General features: G+C 33.1%; 4 protein-coding genes across 4 annotated transcripts in view; 2 read left to right on the top strand and 2 right to left on the bottom strand.

The window, feature by feature from the left end:
- LOC117104862 (staphylococcal nuclease domain-containing protein 1-like) overlaps window positions 1–7,344 on the top strand; it is a 12,580-nt gene extending 5,236 nt beyond the window's left edge. Inside the window, exons 8-19 of the mRNA XM_033245729.1 lie at window positions 129–235; window positions 392–611; window positions 741–907; window positions 1,060–1,243; window positions 1,747–1,888; window positions 2,380–2,489; window positions 3,269–3,457; window positions 3,794–3,926; window positions 4,132–4,322; window positions 4,661–4,768; window positions 5,132–5,380; window positions 5,632–7,344. Of these exons, the coding sequence (XP_033101620.1) occupies window positions 129–235; window positions 392–611; window positions 741–907; window positions 1,060–1,243; window positions 1,747–1,888; window positions 2,380–2,489; window positions 3,269–3,457; window positions 3,794–3,926; window positions 4,132–4,322; window positions 4,661–4,768; window positions 5,132–5,380; window positions 5,632–5,700 (1,869 nt within the window). The 3' untranslated portion in view covers window positions 5,701–7,344. The remainder of the gene's footprint in view (window positions 1–128; window positions 236–391; window positions 612–740; window positions 908–1,059; window positions 1,244–1,746; window positions 1,889–2,379; window positions 2,490–3,268; window positions 3,458–3,793; window positions 3,927–4,131; window positions 4,323–4,660; window positions 4,769–5,131; window positions 5,381–5,631) is intronic.
- Window positions 7,345–7,906: 562 nt separating this feature from the next.
- On the bottom strand, window positions 7,907–13,718 carry LOC117104984 (methylosome protein 50-like). Its single transcript, XM_033245962.1, has 8 exons — window positions 13,676–13,718; window positions 12,482–12,667; window positions 11,128–11,269; window positions 10,613–10,733; window positions 10,402–10,528; window positions 9,683–9,794; window positions 9,405–9,479; window positions 7,907–9,126 (listed from the first exon to the last, which is right to left on the bottom strand). The coding sequence occupies exons 1-8, from the start codon at window positions 13,716–13,718 to the stop codon at window positions 8,934–8,936; spliced, it is 999 nt and encodes a 332-aa protein (XP_033101853.1). The 3' UTR covers window positions 7,907–8,933.
- Window positions 13,719–14,183: 465 nt separating this feature from the next.
- Window positions 14,184–17,413, top strand: LOC117104982 (transmembrane protein 216-like). The gene is made up of 5 exons (XM_033245961.1): window positions 14,184–14,234; window positions 14,977–15,070; window positions 15,253–15,345; window positions 15,925–16,126; window positions 16,927–17,413. The coding sequence occupies exons 1-5, from the start codon at window positions 14,184–14,186 to the stop codon at window positions 16,943–16,945; spliced, it is 459 nt and encodes a 152-aa protein (XP_033101852.1). The 3' UTR covers window positions 16,946–17,413.
- A 2,034-nt stretch (window positions 17,414–19,447) lies between these two features.
- On the bottom strand, window positions 19,448–20,754 carry LOC117104925 (dual specificity protein phosphatase Mpk3-like). Its single transcript, XM_033245863.1, has one exon. It carries the CDS (start codon window positions 20,612–20,614, stop codon window positions 19,691–19,693), a length of 924 nt encoding a protein of 307 aa, XP_033101754.1. The 5' UTR covers window positions 20,615–20,754; the 3' UTR covers window positions 19,448–19,690.
- Between the last annotated feature and the right edge of the window lie 2,410 nt (window positions 20,755–23,164).

Below are 23,164 nucleotides of genomic sequence, written 5' to 3'. Positions count from 1 at the left end.
ATATGTGTATAAGAGACAGATATATATATATATATATATATACAAACTATCTATGAAAAGTTGAATTTTAAACATGAGCCTTATTTGCTTGAATGAATGAATACATAATAATAATCACTCTTTTACAGAATGGCAACATTGCTGAGTTTTTGTTAAAAGAAGGACTTGCCCGTTGTGTTGATTGGAGCATGCGTGTTGTAACACAAGGAACAGAGAAACTCCGCGCATCAGAAAAGTAAGCTGAAATTTTGTTTCATACTGAAAAATGTTATATATCTTTATTATCCTTTTTCATCAACTTACAAAATCTTTTTTTTTTCAATGTCTTCTATTTCTATTTTTGAAGTCTTCCTTCATGGCCTCATTAATTTTTTTCAATCATTTTTTTCAGAGAAGCGAAAGAGAAGCATTTACGTTTGTGGAAAGACTATGTCCCAAACATAGCAACTGTAGTTCCAATTGAAGAGAAGAATTTGACTGGCAAAGTTGTAGAAGTTATCAACGCAGATGCATTACTCATCAAAACCAATGACTCCAAGTACAAAAAGATAACATTGTCATCTATTAGGCCACCTCGCATGGCAGATGTCAAGGAGGAAGACCAACCTAAGGTACAATAATGATGATAAAAAATATTAATTTAAACATTTTGATAATAGTAATAATCAAAGTAGTAATATTATTATTGTTGTTAAGGATAGCAGTTTTCTAATTATTCTTGATATTATTTCTTAATGTAGGATCGCCGTGTTCGGCCATTGTATGACATCCCATATATGTTCGAAGCCCGTGAGTTCTTGCGCAAGAAGTTGATTGGGAAGAAGGTGTCTGTGTCAATTGACTATATCAAGGAAGCTAATGACAGCTACCCAGAGAAGACTTGTGGTACTGTCATGATTGGCAACATGTGAGTACCAAATTGCTTCCACTGTTCCCATTATATTTGATTAACTAGATTGACTAGATCTCTTACAGCTAAAGGTGAATTGATTTATGTGCTATCCATCCAGTTATTAATCTGTTTAGCTGAATATTAATCCCATATTCACATGTTTTCAGTAACATTGCCGAAGCACTTGTGAGTAAAGGTTTTTCAACGGTGCTTCGTCATCGTCAAGATGATGATCAGAGGTCAGCGCACTTTGATTCGCTCTTGATTGCAGAGTCAAGAGCCATAAAAAACAGTAAAGGTGTTCACAGCAAGAAGGACAACCCAATACATCGTGTTGCTGATGTTTCTGGGGTGAGTATAACATTTCTGACAGTACTTCAAATTCATTACAAAAAAATATAAGAGCAGTGTGAAAATAACATTATAGTACTAGTAATAAAATACTAATGAAACACTTAAGCCCAGTTTAGGTTATGAGATTTTCATTGACAGAACCTGTTGTATGTCCATATATGGTCATGATGTGCTTATATGTGATCATGATGTGATGTCATTATGACCATATTTAGACATGTCTCATGTTTTTGTCAAATAAAATTTGATAGCCTGGACAGGCCTTTACATTGATATTTCTTTAAATCACCGATTGGAGGCACAGACTGCGTATCTTCAGCAAAACTATAAAACTGATGAAAAACTTGCAAACAAAAAACCTTTTTTTTTAAATACCAAAGAAAAAAACTGGTTTATTTAATTTTAATCGGATTGATGTATTTGGTATGCAAGCTTTTGTTCCTCTCTTGATATGTACAAGACAAATTGTAAATAAAGCTTGAATTCTATTATCCACCTAGGATGCGGCGAAATCACGACAATTTCTTCCATTTTTACAACGTGCTGGTCGCTCAACTGGCATTGTGGAATTTGTTGCAAGTGGTTCAAGAATTCGACTCTACTTACCCAAGGAGACTTGTCTGATTACATTCCTTCTTGCAGGTGTGTATATTGGTCTCTTAGAGGCCAAGTTTATGTATAGTTGCCACTTATTTTATTCTAGTTATTATCTCATATATCTAGTAATTTATTTATCAATTTTACCTTATAGCAAAGAGTATAAAATAGCAAGAGGCCCAACTGTCCTGATTTTGCATGCATGCAATGAAACAAAAAAAAAAGTACTACCGTGAGGTACGGGGCTCCCTATTAGAAAATATAGTTTGAAATTGTGTTCAATACAAAAAAATTTTACTTTCATTTGAAGGTTGTCCTCCAATTCTTGGTAGTACTTTTTGAGATAGGATTCCATTTCAAAGAAACCCTGGCATTCAGACCTTACTATTCTATACCATTTGCTTATTTTATATCATAAATGCATTACCTAGCAAGTTTATTTTATAATCAGTATTGTCTTGATCTCATCATTAAAATTTTAACCTTATTTATACCCATTGCAAATATTTTAATGCAAAATGCTTTTATCATTTTAGGTATTACTTGCCCTCGTAGGGCACGCACTGGCCCCGGTGGCCCAGGGGAAAGTGAATTGTACGCAGAGGAAGCATTGCAGTACACTAAAGAATTATGTCTTCAACGTGAGGTTAGTTTAGAATTAGAGGAATTAGAAAAAAGAGATTTATAGGATAAAATAGAGAGGAAAAAAGCAGTGTTTGTTGTGAAACCAAGCAAGTTTCAGACCTCTGCAGAATCAGTAAAGTTGGAGAAATCAATATAATGGAAGTTTAGCTCGGTAGCTTGCCTTCATATCCAAGAGTCCTGGGTTCAAATCTTTGCATAATGTAGATTTATTCTCATGAATAAAACAGCTCCACTCACTAAGCTTCATTATGACACTTTGATTATAAAGCAGAACATGGTCTTGTGGAAGAAAGCTTTATACTGCATAGTTCCCCCCCCCCCCATAAATTAACAAATAGATAATTATATAAATTAAAATACGCCAAGACATTATCAAAATATATTGTATTGTTATCCTTTCTTAAATATTGCTTTTATATAATCGTTTTACATTTTAAAAATATGTTGTATTTAAAATTTTATTTCAAACCTATTATTGGTGTTTTACACTGTTGCATGTAATAAAGAAATTAATATATTAATTAAATCAATTAGATTTAATTAATAAATTAATTCCAATCATGGAGAACTGTAAAGATTAAGTTTCAACCACATTTTGGAAACTATTTCTTGAACATACATTTTTGGATTTTGATCAGGACCTGAAAATTCGTCAACTGAACTGAGACACATTAAGAAATAAATTTCATAATAACCATCTTTGATGTATTGTGATAGTAATTTTTTCATTATTCATTTTTAAATGTTTTCTTGACTGAAGTTTTTCTTATTATTTTGTAGGTGGAAGTTGAAGTTGAAAATGTTGATAAAGCTGGAAATTTCATTGGCTGGTTGTTTGTCGAAGGTCAAAACCATTCTGTGAAGTTGGTTGAGAATGGTTTGTCCAAGGTTCATTTTACAGCAGAACGCTCCAATTACTACGCACAACTACAAGTTGCTGAGGAAGCTGCCAAGAAAACCAAGTTGAAGGTAACAAAATCTGTGGCATTAACAGCATTCACTGACAGTAGGCACCAAAATCAAAAGTGCTCACAATAAAGTTCAGGGTGTAGTTATGGTGGGTGGTGCCACTTAGCCTTGAAGTTTTCCACCCAGTCTAAAGCTAATTTCATGGCCCTCCACCCACCCTTATTAACTCCACTTTTACATCCTTAAAATTCACTCTTATTATTTAGAGTTTGCCAGTGTTATCACCCACCCATCCTTAAAATGTCTGTCACCCATCATTAGTTTTCTACAGCTACAACCCTGAAGATTCTGGTAGTGTGTATTAAATAATCACTTTTGATAAAATTTTTACTTTAGGTTTGGGAAAACTTCGTCGAGCAGCCAAAAGTGACTGTTGTTGAAGAAACAGAGCGAAAGACAAACTACAAGCCAATTATTGTCACAGAGTTAGGAAAAGAACTCAGCTTCTATGCACAACATACTGACACTGGTAAATTGCTATGCCATTAAGACCTCATAGTTCCAAGTGCTCATAACTATGTTGAAGTTCAAGTGGTACAAACTGTCAATCATGATTATACTGTCATCTCCATTTTTATATAAAGAGTTACTAACTAGCAGTTTTTGATCTGTATATTGTTTGCTCTTCTGAAGACAATTTTTTAATACAAGTTGTTATTTACATTTTTTTCTAGGTCCACAACTTGAAAAACTGATGGAGCAATTGCGAGCTGAGCTAATTAATGACCTTCCGTTACCAGGATCCTATACCCCAAAGCAAGGCGATCTATGTGCAGCGAAATATATTGATGGCGAGTGGTACCGTGGTAAGGTTGAGAGCGTCTCCAAGGATAAGTCATCAATCCTTTTCATTGATTATGGAAATGTAAGTTATTATCTAACTTTTGTATAATACAGTGCACTTCCAACTTGAGACTTCTCTAATTCTGAGACCCCTCAATTTGAGACCACTTTAACAATCTTAAATCTTTTAACACAAAGCTAATTTTCCTGTTGGAGAGACCAACCCTAATGTTCAGGTCCCAAAGGTAGCCTCAGATAGGACTGCGAAATGTATGTAATTTTCCAAAATTCCATAGAAGTTAAATTATACTGGAAATTAACTACTTAAGCCTGATACTCAGTTGTGATTACTGTCTCTTATACACATCTAGATGTGTATAAGAGACAGAGATTAAACATGATTTATTTTTTGACCCACAGAGAGACAAATTAGCCAATGCTGACCTTGTTGCATTGCCTCCTGGATACCACACCCTTCCACCACAAGCACATAGCTACACTCTAGCTTTGGTCATGCTACCAAAAGATGTATGTATAGAAGTTTTCAGATCAAATTTATTAGACTTTTCTTAAGATGGGGAGGTGTATGGGCAAAAGGGCTGAATTGCCAGATGGAAGCAGTTTTCAGCTACTGTTGTACTGGCACACATGTCCAATTTTTTTTTCCAAAAAGAAAATAGCTTTGACTGTCAGAGAGCTTAATGCCCAACCCCCAGTTGATAGGATTTCCAGATACTTATGTCCTTGGTTTATGATAAAGAAGCAAAAAGTAAAGAAGCTAATGGAAAGATTTATTATAGAATTTTGGTGTCATATCAAAGGCTAACTTTTTACAAATTGAAGTCAAATATATCATAATACTGTATTATAACTGTGTATATAATTTTACAGGAAGAAGCTAGATTAGAGGCTGTTGAAGGATTAAAGAGCCGGATTTTGGATCAACAGTTTAAGGTCAACGTTGAATACCGCATCACTGGTACCGAGTATGTCACTTTAATGACACCTGATTTGCGCACCGATATTGGCAAAGAGTTAGTTTCAGAAGGATTGGTGATTGTTGAGCCGCGACGCGAGAAGCGCCTACAAAAGCTTGTTGAAGAATACATCAAAGCTCAGGATGCAGCCAAGAAGAGCCATGTAAGTTTAAACTGTGTTTTGTTTTGTTTTTGTTATTTTTGGTGGTCAGTTTCCAACACCTTACTTACCTTAACACTTTTACTATTTACTATAACTTCATGAAATTACCCAATATTATTATAACTTATAATTAATTTTTTTCAATTTATCCAATATTAACTAAAATTAATTCTTTTATATTGATGGAAAAATATGTCAACGGAAGAAATAGAACAAGTTAAATTATTGATTTTGAAACTTGTTTTTTACAGTTGAATCTGTGGCGCTATGGTGACATCACTGAAGATGATGCTAAGGAATTTGGTTACCAAGGATACTAACATTAAGAATGAACTTGCTGGTAGAGCTCTCTCTTGACAGACAGACATCACACAATGAAATCCCTTATTATTTTTCATGAGTTATATCAAATTGTTTTAACAAGATTTAAGATGTGTTTTCCTATAAATCAAATATTCTTAATATTTAATTAATTCTACAAGACAATTAAAGATAACTATGTTATAAATTTCATTTAATTTGCTGTATTGATTCATACACGTGGAATCTTTACTTGGATTTGTATCAATTTTAACCTGTCTGTTAAGAAAAGTGTGGCCAGCAATTTAAAACAAGAATCCACATAAGTTGAAGATAGTGTGAAATTAACCAATTGTACGTCAAAGATAGGAATGAAAGAATGAATGAAAGGTAAACCTCATTTCAAACTGAAACAGAAGAGTAGTTATGACAAATGAATGTTGGTCAGGGCATTCACTGTGCACGACGGTCGTCAGCCGATGCCATTCTACTAAGAACGCAACATGACGACGGGTATACAAAGGATCGATTTTAATGATGATCAGCCAGCAGACGGCATCACGTCGTCTATAGACCCACATAGAGTGGAATTAGAATAATCAGCAGACAGTCGTACGAAGCAGTGAGAGCCAGACTTAAATAAACAGTGCAAGTTATACTTAATAAGCTATAACATCTCAAACTATATGAAAAAAAACAAACTTGCTGATACTCAGTTGTGATTAAAAACAAAAGTGGTAGCCTTTTTAAATCATGTTTTAACAAATTAAGTTGATAATGATAGCTTTTAAATTATAAATTCACTGAAATGTGGACAAGTAAACTGATACAATATTTAAAGAGATTTTCATTTATATTTTAAATAATATACTAAAGCTCTGTCCACACTATCAAATACCTGTGTTTTGCTCGCACATGGGTATGATGTCATCATTGTGGTTATGATGTCATCATGCTCATATGAGGCATGTTATTCAAAAACCAGTGTACTGTCGCTATATATTAAACCGAGTAATTAACATAATGTGGCAGTATTGTGTACTTTAGTACAGAGAAGCTGTAATACTTTTACTCATAATTTTGGCAATATTAAGTCAATTCCAGAAAATCATCCATCATTTTAAAGCGTATAATGTGGATAATATGATTTAAAAGTCGATTTTGGTTTTTTTTTTTTTTTTTTGAACATAGATGCTGGTTTTGGGATGGCATTCCCCATATGAGCAATTCACTCAGTTTGAATCTGGTTTGCCTAGTAAAATGTCTGCAGTTTGAATATATAGACAGAACTTTTGCTTTTTTCAAAGGATATAATTAATAGTTTTAAAAAGAATATTAAGAAGAATTAAAAGAATATTATATATAATATATATATTACCGATAACAATGCATTAATTTTAACTGAAGTGTTAATTTGGTTATTAACATGCAATTTTTTTGGACAATGAATTTACATTTATCCTGTTGGCAATACTTGGATAATTAAATGAATCAGTTTTTACTTCCAAAAGTACCTAGAGTATTCCATAGGTGTCATTACTGTATTTTATGAGTTATTATTCACTGTGCTTCCAAGGATGTCAGAACTATAAATAAATTGAACCTTGCAAGAAATCTATTTGTAAATTCAAACTGTAGGTTGGAATAAATGTGAAAGGAAATAACTATGAGATTGTATTTTTAATTTGTTTTGTGTATGGCATAGATAGATGTATAGGTTTCTTCGCTTGAAATTTGGAGACCCACTGCAATGCAGCAAGTACTGTGCAGTGTGGGGAACACACACTCCCAAAAACAAACTTGTGCCTCCCACTTTACCTTCAAGCCCCTTCCCCATATCAATACCCCTAGATCCGTGGTCAGTACACCGGGATAAACTCCCCTACTCTTTTTGAATAGTGTACCTTTGTTGAAAATTGGAGACCCATGGTAGTGCAGTGGTGTTTCTAGTGGGTGCATGACCACCAAAAACAAAAACTTCCCCCCACTGAAATTTTTTGATGCATAAAATTTAGGCTAAAGTAGTAAATAATCACCTCATACCCTCTCACCTTTGCCTTTGTGTCCTCCTCAATTTCAATACGCCACTGGTACTATGGTCAGTACACCGGGAGCGAAAAAAAAAAAATATATATATATATATATATACATATATATACATACACACACCTTAAAGGGACATGTTTCTTTATCTTTATTCATTTATGAATACACAACAAAGAACACTAATTTGCAGAATTTAAATATTTATTAAAACAAGTTTTACAATATCATTACTGGACACTTTGCTCAGAATCCTTTACAACACATTTAAACATCTGATATATAGTCTTACTGGTTTGGAAAAACATGATTTTAGTTGAATAACTTGTGTTAATTATGACTGGCCTGATAGATTTCTAAGCTTTAAGATATACCATCTGCATAACAAAACAATTAAATAAGCTCACATATTATAATTATCAACTTTCAGAGCAAATTACAAGTACTTGATTATCACCAATTTAAGGGCTTATGCAAAGAATATTACACCGCTAATTGGGGAGAAAATTACTAAGTACTAATTATTATTTGAAAGCTAAAGACTTGCCTAAATGTACAAAGAATGCAATTTAATATCAGTTATAAAAGTGAGCCCTCTATCTGGTATTGCAACTCCGTAAGACATACAACTTTTTAAAGGTACAAAAGCAATGGCATTTCTAGTGATCATTACATTACGTAACAGAGGTGTCACTTTACTCCCCGACGAGAGAGAGCCTTCACTTAAAATCCTTGGAAAGTGGTCCTGTGGGACAGGGCTGGAAAAAGTGCGTGACAGACAATCGGAGGCATCATAAATGTCCCGGAGGCATTTTTTGGGGATAAGAATAGTAAAGAATCAACTGCGGGGCTATATAGGGTACAGATTTGATTTTCATGGTTGGAGGCACAAAAAAAATTTTTCCAGGCCTGCAGGGGAAAAAGCCCCAAAAAATATGACTAATGGTTTCAATGACTTATTTAATCGATTTTAGGGTCTACTAATATGTAGAAAATGCATATATTTTTTTTTTCTCCCCGATGAATTGCAGTTTGTAGCTCTCCCTGATAGGGCCCTGGTTTTCCAGTGGTGCCACCCCTGTTATGTAACTACTGTATCTTTTACATCAAGCGTTAAAGATATTGGAATGCTAGCTGTACTTCCACATATATCCACATAGTTATATATCATCCACATATTAACTGTAGGTCAATAGGCCAATGTGAGCCATTAGCTCTTAGGTGTACGCCCTTTGACCTTACTACTGTAGCTGGCTGGATTTCCAATGTCCATCCTGTCTTCAGATGGCATGGTTACCACGTGTGTGCACACCTGTTTGTCCCATCCACAGGTGAAGAGCTTGTTGCTAAGCGGATCCCAAGACAACCCACGTACATAATCGTTGTGGCTGTAACTACGATATCTGAAAATGTAAAGTTTTCAGATATCGTAGATATCGATAAAGGAATAGAAAAATGAAATAAAAAACTATATGGCAAAGTGAATCAATCAGTACAATTAACAAATGCCTATCAAGTTAGTAGGAACAGCATTCCATGGGCCGATCAAGTAGGGGAGGGGGAAAAAAAAAATAAAAAAAATAAAAGAAAAGAATGGAAAAAGATGGGCGCACGAAACAAGCTAATTTTTTATTTAAATACCAGTGGTCAAGCATTAAAAAAAAACAACAAAAAAACTTACATTTGTCTAGGTTCACTGGCCATATCCGTCACAACAGCTGTGCTATCATCTGACACTGAGGCTAGCCAAGTTCCACTGTTAGATAAAACAAGAAATCAAAACTCCTAACTTTGTTTTGAAATTAATTTTCGATTTTAAAGGAAATCAAGTAATGATAAAAACTATAAAACTAAACAACTTACATAACCGGTGTATATAACATTTTTGGTTATTATCAGCATCAGAAATTAACTGTAGTTAAAAATACACTTTTAAACTACACTTTTGAAATAACTTACTTTTTTGGTGAGAATGCAAGTCTATTGACAGCTCTGGTATGTGCCTGACAATCTTTAATCATACCACCTGCATTTCTAATGTCTTTCAACACAATGTGCCCAGATTCATCACCTTGGATTGAGATTTTAAAATGAAAACATATGGATATTACTCTTCCACAGGCTCCACATATTTAATTCAAATTCAATTAAACAATATTTTATTCCAAATCAAATAACATAAATACAGTACAGTTCAAAGGCTTCAAATAAAAAAAAAATAGGACAACCACAAACATATAAAAGCTTTAACACTGTGGTGTCCTTTTGAGAAGAATAAATCAAGTAAAAAAAAAAAAATTAAATACATTAATCAATCAATAAATTAATAAATCAAATAATTGTTTAATCATTTAAGCAACTGATTCAGATTAACTAATCAATCATTTAATAAATAAATAAACAAATAAATAAATACACGAATAAGTATATAAATAAAGTAAAGAATAATAATATTAATACATGAAAATCAATGTCATATGGTAAATATATAATGATATATTAGAGAATAGTTAATTTACAAAATAGTAAAACAATAACAAAAACTAGAATTTTTATACAACATATTTGATATTTTTTTTGTAGATTGATACATAAAGATTACAATGAAGACCAGAGTAAACATTGAGTATAGAGGCCTTATTCGGCACTTGACATGAAACAGATGGTTAACGTCTTACCTATTGCAATTACAGCAGTTTCACCAGGCTTCCAGGCCAAGGAGGTGGGTAAAGAGTAGAGAGGGCTTGAGTTGACTTTAAAAGCAGGCTTAGGTTTCCTGGTGTCCCATAGTAAAACACGTCCATCCTGCACATGAAGAAACACTGCACAAGTATCATGTCTGATAATTTGCAAGGGGAGTTAAGAATAGCACATGGAATGGCTACTTACCTGAGAGCAGGATGCAAAGACTTCCAGCTCCACTGGACTCCATGCTACCTTCTCTACAGGAGCAGTGTGAGCATGGTAGGTAGCAGTTGAGCACTGGCTTGCAACATCCCATATCTTGATTCTGGAAGGAGAAAATTAATTGAACCACGTCACAAGTCAGACATTAAATTGTATTCCGTTCACATCTAGCAGCAAGCCAATACACCAATTAAAGTACCCTATAATGGGGTTTAGCGAGAAACATAATGAAATACAAGTGACCAATAATGACCTAGAGAAAAGTGCAAAAAAAATTACCGAAATTGGCACCATACACGAAAAGAGACTAGAAGACCCAACAACACAGAGGAAAATATAAGAGGCTAAGAGCCTGAGAGGAGAAAGCTCAGGTTGAAAATCTAGGAAGATGCAGCGGTAGTGGTGATTGGTAGGAAGGAGTGCAGACAAATGCTCTACATGGCTTTAATCTTCAAATGAGAAGCGAGAAGTAATTGTAAAGTAATGATGCTACTTACATGCAATCGGCACTACCACTTGCTAGCCTAGTCCTGTTTGAATTAATTTTAACAGAATTGACAGTTTCGTGATGTTCAAACAGATAGAAGAGATTCTTAAAAGAGCTCCGACTATCAACAAGCTGCCAGATTTCAACAGCACCTGTTAAAAGATTTATCAACAACAGAAAACATTGCAGTGTCAATATACATTTTTCCAAAATTAATCACTCACAAAAATATATTATACAATATAAATTAAATGAAAACTAAATATCCAAGCACATTAAAGATAGAAAAACAATTTCCTTATAACTTAAATATTTTAGAAGCATTATTAATTAAAATTAAATAAATAAATTATATATAAAAGTACTCGTGTCAAACTTCCATAAATAATCCCTGATAGCAATATAGTATTGGCATATATTTTAATTGGCAGGGTATTTTGGAAGTGCCAGGTATTACAAGTATTATAATAATTACCGTCAACAAACGTTGCTGAAGGTTGTTGACGTTTGATGACAGTAATTAGTATGCGTTTAAATTAATACTAATTACCATCAACAAACGTTGTTGATGGTTGTTGACGGCACTTAGTATATGTGTACAGTAATACTAATTACCATCAACAACCGTCACAAAATTAGAGTCCTGAACTATATACCAGGGCATATGTAGGCAAATAGATTAATAATAATATTTATAATGATAATAATAATACTAATATTGATGATAAATAATAATGATAATAATAATAACAATAATAATAATAAATGATAGTAATAATAATAATTAATAGTAATAATAGTAATAATAATAAAAATAATAATAATAATAATGATAATAATAATAATAATAATAATATATTATATATACATCGATTCCACAATTACACTTATACTATAATTATACATACGTATATGGCCTCAACGCTTGTTGACGGTAATTAGTATGACCCGGTTAAACAATTGTTAGTACAAACAAATGTCATACATATTAGTATTATTTAGAACAACACTAGATATCCAGGTATGTTATTTACGCTATAAACTAACTGAGTGCGTATCAGAAAAGTAGGGAAATAGGAGCAGACAAGATCAGGCGAACAGAGAGCCAACACACACACACACACACAAGGGAGAACACACAAGACACGCAGAGCTCACCTCCCATATTCATGATGAACAAGTGGTTGTAAACTATAGTCTATTTGTTGAATGGAATTAAAAGTTTACTACAGTGAAATATTGTCTCACATTTTATGTATTGGATCCTGTGTGCTGACAGCGTAACAGTATATCAAAAATATGTATTACCTACACATAACAATGCATCATAAACAAAAACCTTACCAACAATATCATGATCTTACCAGTATCTGAAGCAACGGCTATTCTTAATTCATCAATCCATATAATATCTGTAACACCAGCCTCAGTTTGAACCCCAGCACTACAACGTTCAATGGTTGGTGCATTGTTAGGATCTTCATAAAACCATAAGGAACCAGCCCAGTAACGACCGGTTAAACCAGACGCACCTAGTATGAGAGAACCATCTGCAAGAACACAAGTAATCAATTTTAATAATGTAGCATATTAAACAAATAACCTGTAAATGAATGCGGGAATTATATCCTTATGCATAAATTTATTTAGCCATGGCATAGAAATCTGTGCATTTCATTGAAAATTGAAAAGACGGCACATAGAAAAAATTATTAGACTACCACTCTTTAAAAAAAAAAAAAACTGATGAGGGCAGGCGTTTTTTTAATTTTTTTAAACCAGAACAATAGTATATTGCTTTTTTTTTTATCGACGAGAGAGGTGACTGTTTTTATTTTGCAAGAACATTGTAAATATTGTATAAAAACTGGTTTATTTTATTGTTTTTTAAAAAAAAAAGTATTTCCAGTCACAAAATTGCATTGTTTCCTTTATGTATGCTGTTGAAATAAACGATGCAGCAAAAAAAAATTTTATTACCGCATCAATATTTCCAAAATTTTTTATCCGGGAGGGAGTGATAATTTAACAATTTTTTCTATGTGCCCGGCCTAAAGGCTTAATTTCACAGAAATCTGAAAGTTAGGAATTTGTGGAGTAGCAATAAATTTTCATGGGCTTTTTATGTCTAAAAACTAAGTTCAGTATAACTCTAAAGTTGAGGTACGCCCTCAATCAATAAGCGCCCATGTAATCGAAGGCGTACTCCTGCCTCTGTGTTGTGATTGGGACTGTCATTTCATCCTGGCTTAGTCTTCTTTCCTTTTGGTCCAACTGATTACCTAGGCCAGGCCTTACTTACTACTCTAGACTACTAGCTAGGCTAGGCTAAGCGCAAACCCTGAACCAAACAATAGAGAAAGAAAATAAATTTATTTTCTTTCTCTATGACCAAACTCAACACATGAGACCACTCTTTCTTAATATTCATTTAAACTATCTTAATTCTTATGTACTTGACGATAATTGTCCAATTTTCAGGTTACCGTTTTGCCTTTGGATGTTTCAGAAAGCAATTGTTTAAGGATAAAAGTTCTTAATGTGTTGACATTGTATACCTGATATACTGATAAGTTTCGTTGAGATATAGAATTGTAACATAACTTTATTAGAAAGTTGTAATTTCATTTTTTATTTTTTCTTTCATTGACAGACCTATTATTTCAAGGTATATTAAGGTCGTGGTTAAGGCCCTATAAAAAATATTATTAGTTTATCACCCTATCTGGGTAAGAAAAGTGATGAGGGAGGGAGGCTTTTTTTTTTTTTTTTTTTTTATTATTTTGCTAAAGCCAAATATCACCCTTGGGTTGTTTACTGGTGCATTGATATTCAAAGTAAAACATGATTTAGATAATGCAAACAATATCTACTAACTATTTAATAAAATAAATGAAAAAAAAAATAAAAAATTTAAATGGTTTTTTTTCAAAATTTTTTTTTTGTTTTTCAGTACCATAGAAGACGCGCGTGAGGGTGATCAAAATAATATTTTTTTTTATTGGGCCTAATCATTAGACCTGAATATGGTACCCTATGAATACACGATGTCATGCATTCTGGAACATGTTGACGAAAAAAAAGCTTCATAATTTTCAGAAATTTATTGCTATAAAAGTTAGTTTTTATTTTTTAACCAAGAATCTTCACTCATTTTATATTGTGTACATTTTTACATCCATTTCACTGGTTCAGTGTGGTTCCTTGTGGTGTTAGTAAGACTGACCAGCATTTTTTCACATAAGGCAAGACTTTTTTTATACCTTGTTTTGCGAACCCGCCGCCCTCCAATATTGATAATTTCGAATAAAAATAAAATTTTATTTTTGCCAAATTAGCACACCCTCTGCCGCGAAAAGCTGGAAATTTCAGAAAAAATTTAATGTTTTTTTAAATATTTGTTACGTCCGCCATTGCCTTGAAATCTCTAAAAATAAGATATGTGTATTTCTCCCTACTATTTATAGAAATTTAAAGCATGTAAGCATCCTATTACTACACTGTTTACATTCAATAATAAATTTTATTTTTGTTTATCCTCTGTCGGGATGTTTTTGGCAAAACTACTTGCTACACAAGAAAACAAAATTTTAGTTTTATTTTTTTTCCGCCCGCCTCTGACAATCTTTTAAAAAATAAGTTCGCGAAACAAGAAATAAAAAAAAAGTCTCGTCTAACTAAAAATAGTTATCATTATGAGACTTAGTTTATAAAACATAACCGGGGTGTGGGAGAAAAGTAGATTTTTATTTAACAGGTTACCCAGTTTAAAGAAGAAAATACATATTAGCAATGCCAATGTGAGTAGGATATTTTAAATTCAATGTGAGTTTATATTTCTTAACTCTAAGTATTGTAGCTCTCTTCACTTCCATTACAAATTCTTCTGTATCTAAATGGTTGGTATTTTGGTTTCTTTTGGATTTGTGAGATTCTTATTTTTGCATATAAAGGTAAGTAACATGTTTTAAGAATCATAATACGAAATATATTTTTTAGCAGATTTTTTGAAAAGATTGATACTGTACAAATATCTATATAAACGCTCCTATTTATTTTCCCCCTCTAAGTATGCATTTATAAACTTAATATTTTACAGTGTAACATGTTATTATTTTCTTGAAATGTTTTTTAGGCACTGTGCTTCCTTATCCAGGATCCAATTTAGCAGGGGAAATTGTATTGTTATTTACTTTGTTGGCTGTTGAGGTCGTCAGGTTATTTATGGGTATGTTTTCATCAATTATATAGGCTACTACCCATTTACAGTACCATAGAATCCCTTAACTTTGTTATCAAATTCACTTAAGAATTTTCAACTGAATTAATAACAAAAACTGGATTAAATTAAAGATATTTTTGGTAGTGTAAATGGGCTCTTTAAGAATAAAATTCTGTTTTCTTAAAAGCAGTAAATAGAATTTTATATAATGCAGGGGCGGCGCCAGGAATTCCCAGACAAAGGGTTTTTGATTATGGGATTCTTTATTTAATTTCGGTGCTCGAGATTTTATTTTCCCCGACGACCTTTGTTGGAAATTCCCTGACAGGGGGTCCAAACAGACCCCCGCTAGCGCCACCCCTGCTATAATATAATATAAATTTTATTATTATTTTTAACTTGCTAATATATTGTAATGCTATGTTTATGTTATGATCAAACAATGGATGTCGGCCAATATGGTTCCTGAAATTAATTTGTTTACACTGGGAATGTTTACTTCTTAAATACAAATTTTTAGAGACAGTACTGGGTACTAACTTTTTAATGACTTGCATTCACTTGATGTAAATATTTTGTTTGCAGGGAAGAAAGGTAATTTGACAGAGAAGTTAATGCATCTTGCCGTTTCAGTAGCTCTGAGTGTACCTGTTATTTTTGTTTATATTTACTACCTTATTTGGCAAACGTATGTGCTGCGAGTTGAGGTCATTCTAAATGCTATTCAACTTGTATTCCTAGCATTTGAAATCATCTTCAGCCTCATAGCAATAATAACATTTGCAAGGTATGTTTTCTAAATTTTAAAATAATTATGTTATATTTCTGTTAGTTTTTCTCCACTTTACCCCTTTTTGATTGTTTATGAGATTTTATATTGATATTTTATTTTGTATTTTTAATTTTAAATGTCATTTTGTATTTTACATCAAATTGCAATAAATTGTTTTTTCGTATTTCATGTTATTGTTGGTAACGTATGTTTAATTTTACCGTTTGTTAGAGGTTTTGTGTGTACTGATACGACAACACATAACACCAGCCCTGAAGTGTCTTCATTCGCTTCCCATTAAACAACGTTGTATTTTCAAATTGCTTCTTTTGGTATAATATATGTTACTTGCGTTTCACAAACCATTATGTTTGTTGCATCACTTAAAATGTCATGTACCTATCTGCCATCTTCGTTCATCGTCAAAAAATCTTTTGACAGTTCCATCTCCTCGAAACAAAACCAAAACATATGGTCAACATGCTTTTTCTGTTCAAGCTCCTTCTCTGTGGAATTCTCTTCCTTTTTCTGTTCGTAATTCGCCTAATTTATATTCTTTTAAGAAGAACTTAAAGTTTCACCTTTTTGAGAAATGTTACTGAGTTTGTTTTCTCCTGCGCCTTTGATAAATTTTTGAATTGGCGCTATATAAATGTTTATTATTATTATTATTATTATTATTATTATTATTATTATTATTATTATTATTATTATTATTATTATTATAATAATAATATGGTATCCATGTTTCAACACTGGCCATGTCTTGTCAAAGGTTATTTAATGTATTTTTCATCTTCATTTTCTTTTTGCAGAGCTGAGGCTTACCGGTGATCTCATCTAGTAATTCTCACCGAAGTCTATTCAGTATGAGCCGATACCAGTTTGAATTGCCACCAGTGTGTTGATGACCCTTGGAGCGAATGCCATTTTGATTGAGTACAAGTTGTATGAATTACAACTCAGATGGTTTTTTTCTAATACAAAATATTTGCCGTCCTAAATCAGTTGTGAAAAATTATACTTGTTTGTCCTCCTCATTCAAATGCCATGACAAAGCTATTCCAGGCCTACAGAAGACAAAATATGTGGATATAAAGTAAACATGCTAAAGATTAATATTCAATACTGTAGCCATGAATAAAATGGTCATGTCAATTTTTGGAGTGACATTCTTATTATTTGTAGCCATAAATGTATATTTTGTACATATTTGAGAAGATAAAGTAATAATAAACATTTATAGCTACTGAAAGTTATTTTGTGAAAGTAAAACATTATTAAATTTTAAAGATAATGTAATAAACTGGATAAATATGTTCTCTTTAGAGTATTACTCGTACCATTTCCACTCACCTGGTTGGTATTGCAAAATTTGTTAATAATAATAATATGCTTTATTTAAACATGGACACTATTGAATATCCCATGGATGTTTTTACATCAAGGCCATACATAATAACAAAATTATTGAAAACAACAGAAAAACAGTATCTTAACTACCATTGCAACTATTCCCTGCCAGGCACCAACGCAGAATTGTTTGAAAACATGTAAATTGGAAATTCTATATCTGTTGAATTTGGCTTGCTCAAACATTACTTCATATTGACGTTTTACCTTTTGAAAACATTCCAAACATTTCAATCTACCACGTGTATTTGGTTTATATCTATGCAGCCAGGCTGTTATAGAATTTACTCTGGAAATGTTGATATAGGAAGATATAGTGCGCCAACAAAATTTAGTGTACATGAATAACCTCTGGCCACATTAACTTACTTTTTATGTCTTTTTACCATATCTGAATTATTGGAGGCTACAGTGGTCTTTCGTGTAAATAGTGTCATTTTATGTAACTTGCTTTTTAATGTTTCACTTTTTTGTATATAAGCACCTCAGGAAGGTACACTTTAACTTTTCTGTGGCTCCATTTGTTTTCCTTATTAGAGACCAAATCTGCTGAAGACCAAGCAAACCCTGGTCACACACACTAACGTAGTGGTTCAACAATGTAGACAAAATAAGTCCATGGTTTAACAAAATGAAAGCAAGGAGGTCGCCTGTCTGAAGTAGACTTTTACCTTAAATGCCTATACTTAGATTAAGAGGTAGACACATTTGTATTTATTTTACGTACAAATCGCGATTAGGCTTACGCCAGTTGATAGTCTTTACTTAATGGGTGTAAAAGACAAATAACAGCTGGATTTAGGAGAAGATCAGACTGTTCTAGTTGTACCTTGTTTAGAAGGTTGAACCTTCCGAGACTACTCATGCACTGTCTCTTATACACATCTTATATATATATATATATATGCTTGTAAAAAATGTTCCATTGTCTAGTCTATTTTGTGTTTTACACTCATCTATGAGATGAAGATTATGTAGTTTAATTAAAGTTATTCTGTAAAGTTCTACCTCAACTTCGTTACTCTTATCCATGTGTTGAATAGATTTTACACAAATAGAGCAATCACTTTCCTGAAATATTCAAAAGACAGACTTATTACCACCAACTAAACCAATATATGACAGTGGAATAAAGTTAAGACAAGATGTTCGCTTAATGATTTGTGGAACTATGTACAGTATGATATAGGCCTGTTTGAACTATAATATACATAAAAATATAATAATGTAAAATGGATAAAATAATAACATTTTTACACACTACCATAGCAATGCTCAAGGTACTTAACATTCTAAAATTGTTTTTAAAAAAAACAACCACAGGATAAAAAAAAAGCTATAAAAATATTCGAATTTACAATATTTATCTAACCTTTGTTTCTAACATTCAACTGATTGTAAAATCTATATTTCGTGATCTGTAGTTCATTACTCGAATACAGGCACATTAATCTATTCAGTCAGTTCAATGACAATATATTTATATTTGTGTCAACCGTATCACAGAATCTATATATAGTAAATTGCACATGGATTTACACGTGTATGGACGCATTATTCTTTACATCTCTTGTGCAGGATGATACAGTATTTTTAGATTGCATCTAGAAAATTAAGTGGTTTTTTTTATGTCATTAAATGTTAGCGTCACCATCACCATGGTAATCAGAAACATCAGTCAATCATTGTACCGTAAAACTATGTGTCGGACTACAATGAAATCGAAAAATATGTCCAAATATAAAATTGATATAGGGCCTACAATCTGTAGCAGTTCAGCATGATACTTGGCAATTAACAGGCTTTTAAAAATATTAATAATCTTTTTATCCCGTCATATATTTTTGGCAGCAATAAGGATTTAAAACATCTATAAATGTATTTGTTTTTCTATTTGCTAATGGTTAATAAATTATTGTTCTTTTAAATGAGTTTTGCAAATTTTAATTATTTGATTTTTTTTTTGTTTTTTAAATGTTTTAGGTGGCAGTTGTTTTTTTTAAGCCGCACTCACTGGGTTGTACAGTCGTGGGCCGGTGTGTCTGAACGAACCGTCACTAAAAAGCGATCCGTTGTGCGCGCGTCCACGCGTTGATTTCCTCATAGAATCGCATCGGCCGAGAATACCGTCGGAAGCAGTAAGTGCCCGGCTTTTGTTTTGTTTTTTTATGTCCACACTTGCGTCATAGATGATTCTGTACCCAAGTATCTAAAATTGTGTTTATCTGACGTTACAATATGCCTTTCAATGTTTTGAAGTATCTTGTAGAGTACAGGAGTGAGTTTTGTCTTAGGGTACGCCTTTTTCACCACATCGTAGGCACTTGCCATGGACATACGTTGGTATTGCATTAGATACTGAATGACGCCAGTTGGCGATCTTGATTGTCCGTGTAAACTATGCACCAACACTTTCAAGTTCGCTTGTCGGGCTTTCTCTATAAATGTATTAATCTCTGAGAAGTACAATGGATACTCTTTTTCGAGAATTTTTTCAGTGACACGGAGTCGCAGTCGAACGAATGTGTGAGGAGTACCTGATTTACAGACGCACGGATTCATTGGTTTTGTGACATCAGTCATAGAGTTACTCATGTCAATTAAGGAAGTGATCCGATGGCGACACAGCAATGATTCGTTGTATGCTGATTTTATGTCACCGACGAAGAGAAAATCCAGAATCTGAGATATATGTTGTTCTTGATAACATTTCAAATGGTAAATTTGTATTGTTGGTATGACTTTTGCGGTGTCACTGGTGTTGGTATCAGAATTAGGAAAGGTCAAAGTACGTGTAGGTTTGACGCGAACGCGCGTAGTGCCCATTCCTCCTGACTGATATCTGGAGAAGAAATTTAAGCGTCGATGCGGATGAATATCTTCCGGTTGATTAAGTGGCTGGTGTTTGATTTTGTTGAATTTGGATAGATCAGAGCACGATGAAGAAATACGTTTCGAAGGTGCTTGTAGTAAACTCATTCCTGGATCACTATCCACTTTCCGTTTAATCGACCTACAATTTGAGTGTTGGAAATGTAATTTATCAGCCATCCGGTAGTCTGTCATTTGTGTTGATCTTAGTAACGGCATCTGCAATAAGTTTGAAAAAAAATATAACCAAAATATTTTCTAGCTACATTTATGGAGCAACATCATCACACATCGTTTCAATCAGTTATTTGAATGATACAACAGACATTCCCGTATCCCCGGTGGGGGATTAATAAGTGCGAACGCATCTCCACCCCACCCCCAGTCGTAGGTTCACATTTAAAGGCAGGCGATTGTGTACTCAGTATATTTAAGTCCAAAACCTGGAATTGAAGCCCTGGGCTTTTTTTTTTTTTTTTTTTCCGAAATTAGGATGGGCTTCTTTTCAAGGCTACTTTTGCAAAGAGTAGGGGGGGGGGGCTCTTTTCAAAATGAATGCTGTAAATTTTGGGAATTACTACTATAAACAATAAACAGAGCCACCGTAACATCAGTCTGCGTCATGGAGTGTATTAGGCATTAAATCACCTAAACTGTGGTATAAACCAAGCATGCCAAAGCTATCTTCTTTTCGAGGCCGCTTTTACAAACTAAAGAGGGGGTTTACAATTCGAGATGGGCTTCTTCTCGAGATTAAGCATATTGGGTCTCAATTCGAGATTTTTGCGGTATCAAGATTCTGTTACCCTTTGCTGTTTCTTGTCTGCATCTCTCCTTTAAACTAGATCGAACAGCCATCATCATGTGTAGGCTATAATATATACATATCAGCATAATTGAAAATGGAAACATATACCGGTATTGACCTCGAATAGATTGTCAGTTGACGGTGATTGTCTGTAAGTCAGACCTCGCCTAAAGTCGAATTTTTGATAGCAAAACATTCCTGCCATATATCCGTGGTTGTATTACCGTTTTTAATTGTACAGGTAATTGGAATTTTGGCAGTGCTGTTTTTCTATCTCGACCTAATGCCGATATGTGTACGCGATAATATTTTCAATATAGGGCCAAATAAAATTAATTGTTAGGTTCACATCTGGATTTGAAATTATTTTTTGGTGAGGGTATTTACTATTTGCTTTTTACTATCCTATATACTAATGGTAAACAGACTGGTAAATAGTAAAAATTGTTGTTTTTTTTTAATAAGTAAAATGAATCTTTGTAATGTATTTTTGCCATTTATTTTCCTACCTCTTCTTAGACTTGACATCATTCTTTCAGATAATCATTATATTTATTGTCCATTAAAAAAATATCATATAGTAAATTTTTTCATGAGGCTCCAAAATTTTATGAGGGCGGAGACGTGAAACTGGCTATTAATTTTATTTGGCCCAAATCCACCAGTGACATTTCATCGAAAACGATTAATGTTTTCTTCTTTACCGTACCGACATATTATACAGCATGAACGACGACCATAAGAAAAAATATACCCAAAAGCAAGGGGTCCTAAATGAACATGTTCTCTCTTATTATCTCATCATCGTCTTCATTTTCTAAATATATCAGGAAATGTAGTATCTATAAAATACAGCATCGATCATACATGTGTTCATCCTCTCCCGTCTCTTCTCTTGTTTGCACTTTTTGAATCCATCTTACAAGACTCAACCACCTGCACGTCTAACATTATAGTTAATTCTTAATAGTTAAGTATTTTCTAATAGGCATAAACCCTTTACGAGATTTAATTGGTACGGTAATTGTCGACATTAGAATTCGAGTACGCCTTTCCTTATAATTATTATGTACGAAGCACTGCACCTCATTCAATCCACTTGCATCCTTCAGAGTTTTTTTTTCTGCTTCCTTTAATACGTCCCTGAAAAAAGTCCGGCCGTTTCCTTAGGTAATCGTATTTTCAATCAGTTTCAGTGCCTTGTAACAACACTAAAACCATCGGATAGAGATCATTTTCATTAAATTTGTCTCAACAACACTCGATCAACGTCCATGGCTCATTTAGAAAATGCACTTAAGATTCTCCTCTTCTACAATAAACATGAAGCGTTAATATTAACGTCGGTTTTTTAAATTACGATATAGTCTCTAAATCTCTCATTATTAATTATTATATATTATTATTATTATTATTATTATTATTATTATTATTATTATTGCTGTACTCGTACAATAAATATTTTATTATGAGGTAGATACATAAACTTTGTTTGATTTCTTATTTATAAGATTCTCCCTATGTATACATACCGGTATACACACACACATGTTCCTTATTTGAGCACTTTTATTATCTATTTGATTTATACATTATTTGTGTTCTCAGTGCTAACAGCAACTATATATAAATATATATATAAATGTATATATATATATATATGTATATATATATTTACGGGCAATCAGAGGTGGCAAAAAAGTTGTTCACCAGCCAAGGTGGGGCTGAAGTGGATGCTCTCAGACCTCACTACCTTTAAACTCTTGTGTCTGTGGATAAGTAGCGGGTCCACACTTCAGTTACTACCAGATTTGTTAAGTGTCACCCAACCCCCAACCCTCTCTCTAACTATATGGCTGGACCACTTGCAAAATGCTTCGGACGGCTATGACTTAGTTCATAGATTTTTTTAGCGTGAAACAATCTTTGCTTATTTTGCCTAAGGGTGGCGGTCATTTCGT

The sequence above is a fragment of the Anneissia japonica genome, unplaced genomic scaffold (assembly GCF_011630105.1).
Source record: "Anneissia japonica isolate Jap-2015-1 unplaced genomic scaffold, ASM1163010v1 scaffold287834_len5846547_cov211, whole genome shotgun sequence".
Taxonomy (NCBI): domain Eukaryota; kingdom Metazoa; phylum Echinodermata; class Crinoidea; order Comatulida; family Comatulidae; genus Anneissia; species Anneissia japonica.
This window is presented reverse-complemented; position numbering and strand designations above follow the sequence as displayed.

Bases quoted from the DNA above. Each gene is read 5' to 3' on its own strand.
- LOC117104982 (XM_033245961.1), top strand. From the start codon at position 14,184: ATGTTGACGAAAAAAAAGCTTCATAATTTTCAGAAATTTATTGCTATA. The intron at 14,235-14,976 runs GTTAGTTTTTAT...TAAGTATTGTAG, and splicing joins AGAAATTTATTGCTATAAAA to CTCTCTTCACTTCCATTACA. The intron at 15,346-15,924 runs GTATGTTTTCAT...TTTTGTTTGCAG, and splicing joins GGTCGTCAGGTTATTTATGG to GGAAGAAAGGTAATTTGACA.
- LOC117104984 (XM_033245962.1), bottom strand. From the start codon at position 13,718: ATGTTACAATTCTATATCTCAACGAAACTTATCAGTATATCAG. The intron at 12,668-13,675 runs GTATACAATGTC...GTGTTCTTGCAG, and splicing joins GAAACTTATCAGTATATCAG to ATGGTTCTCTCATACTAGGT. The intron at 9,795-10,401 runs GTAAGACGTTAA...TCTCAATCCAAG, and splicing joins AACTGCTGTAATTGCAATAG to GTGATGAATCTGGGCACATT.
- LOC117104925 (XM_033245863.1), bottom strand. From the start codon at position 20,614: ATGCCGTTACTAAGATCAACACAAATGACAGACTACCGGATGGCTGAT.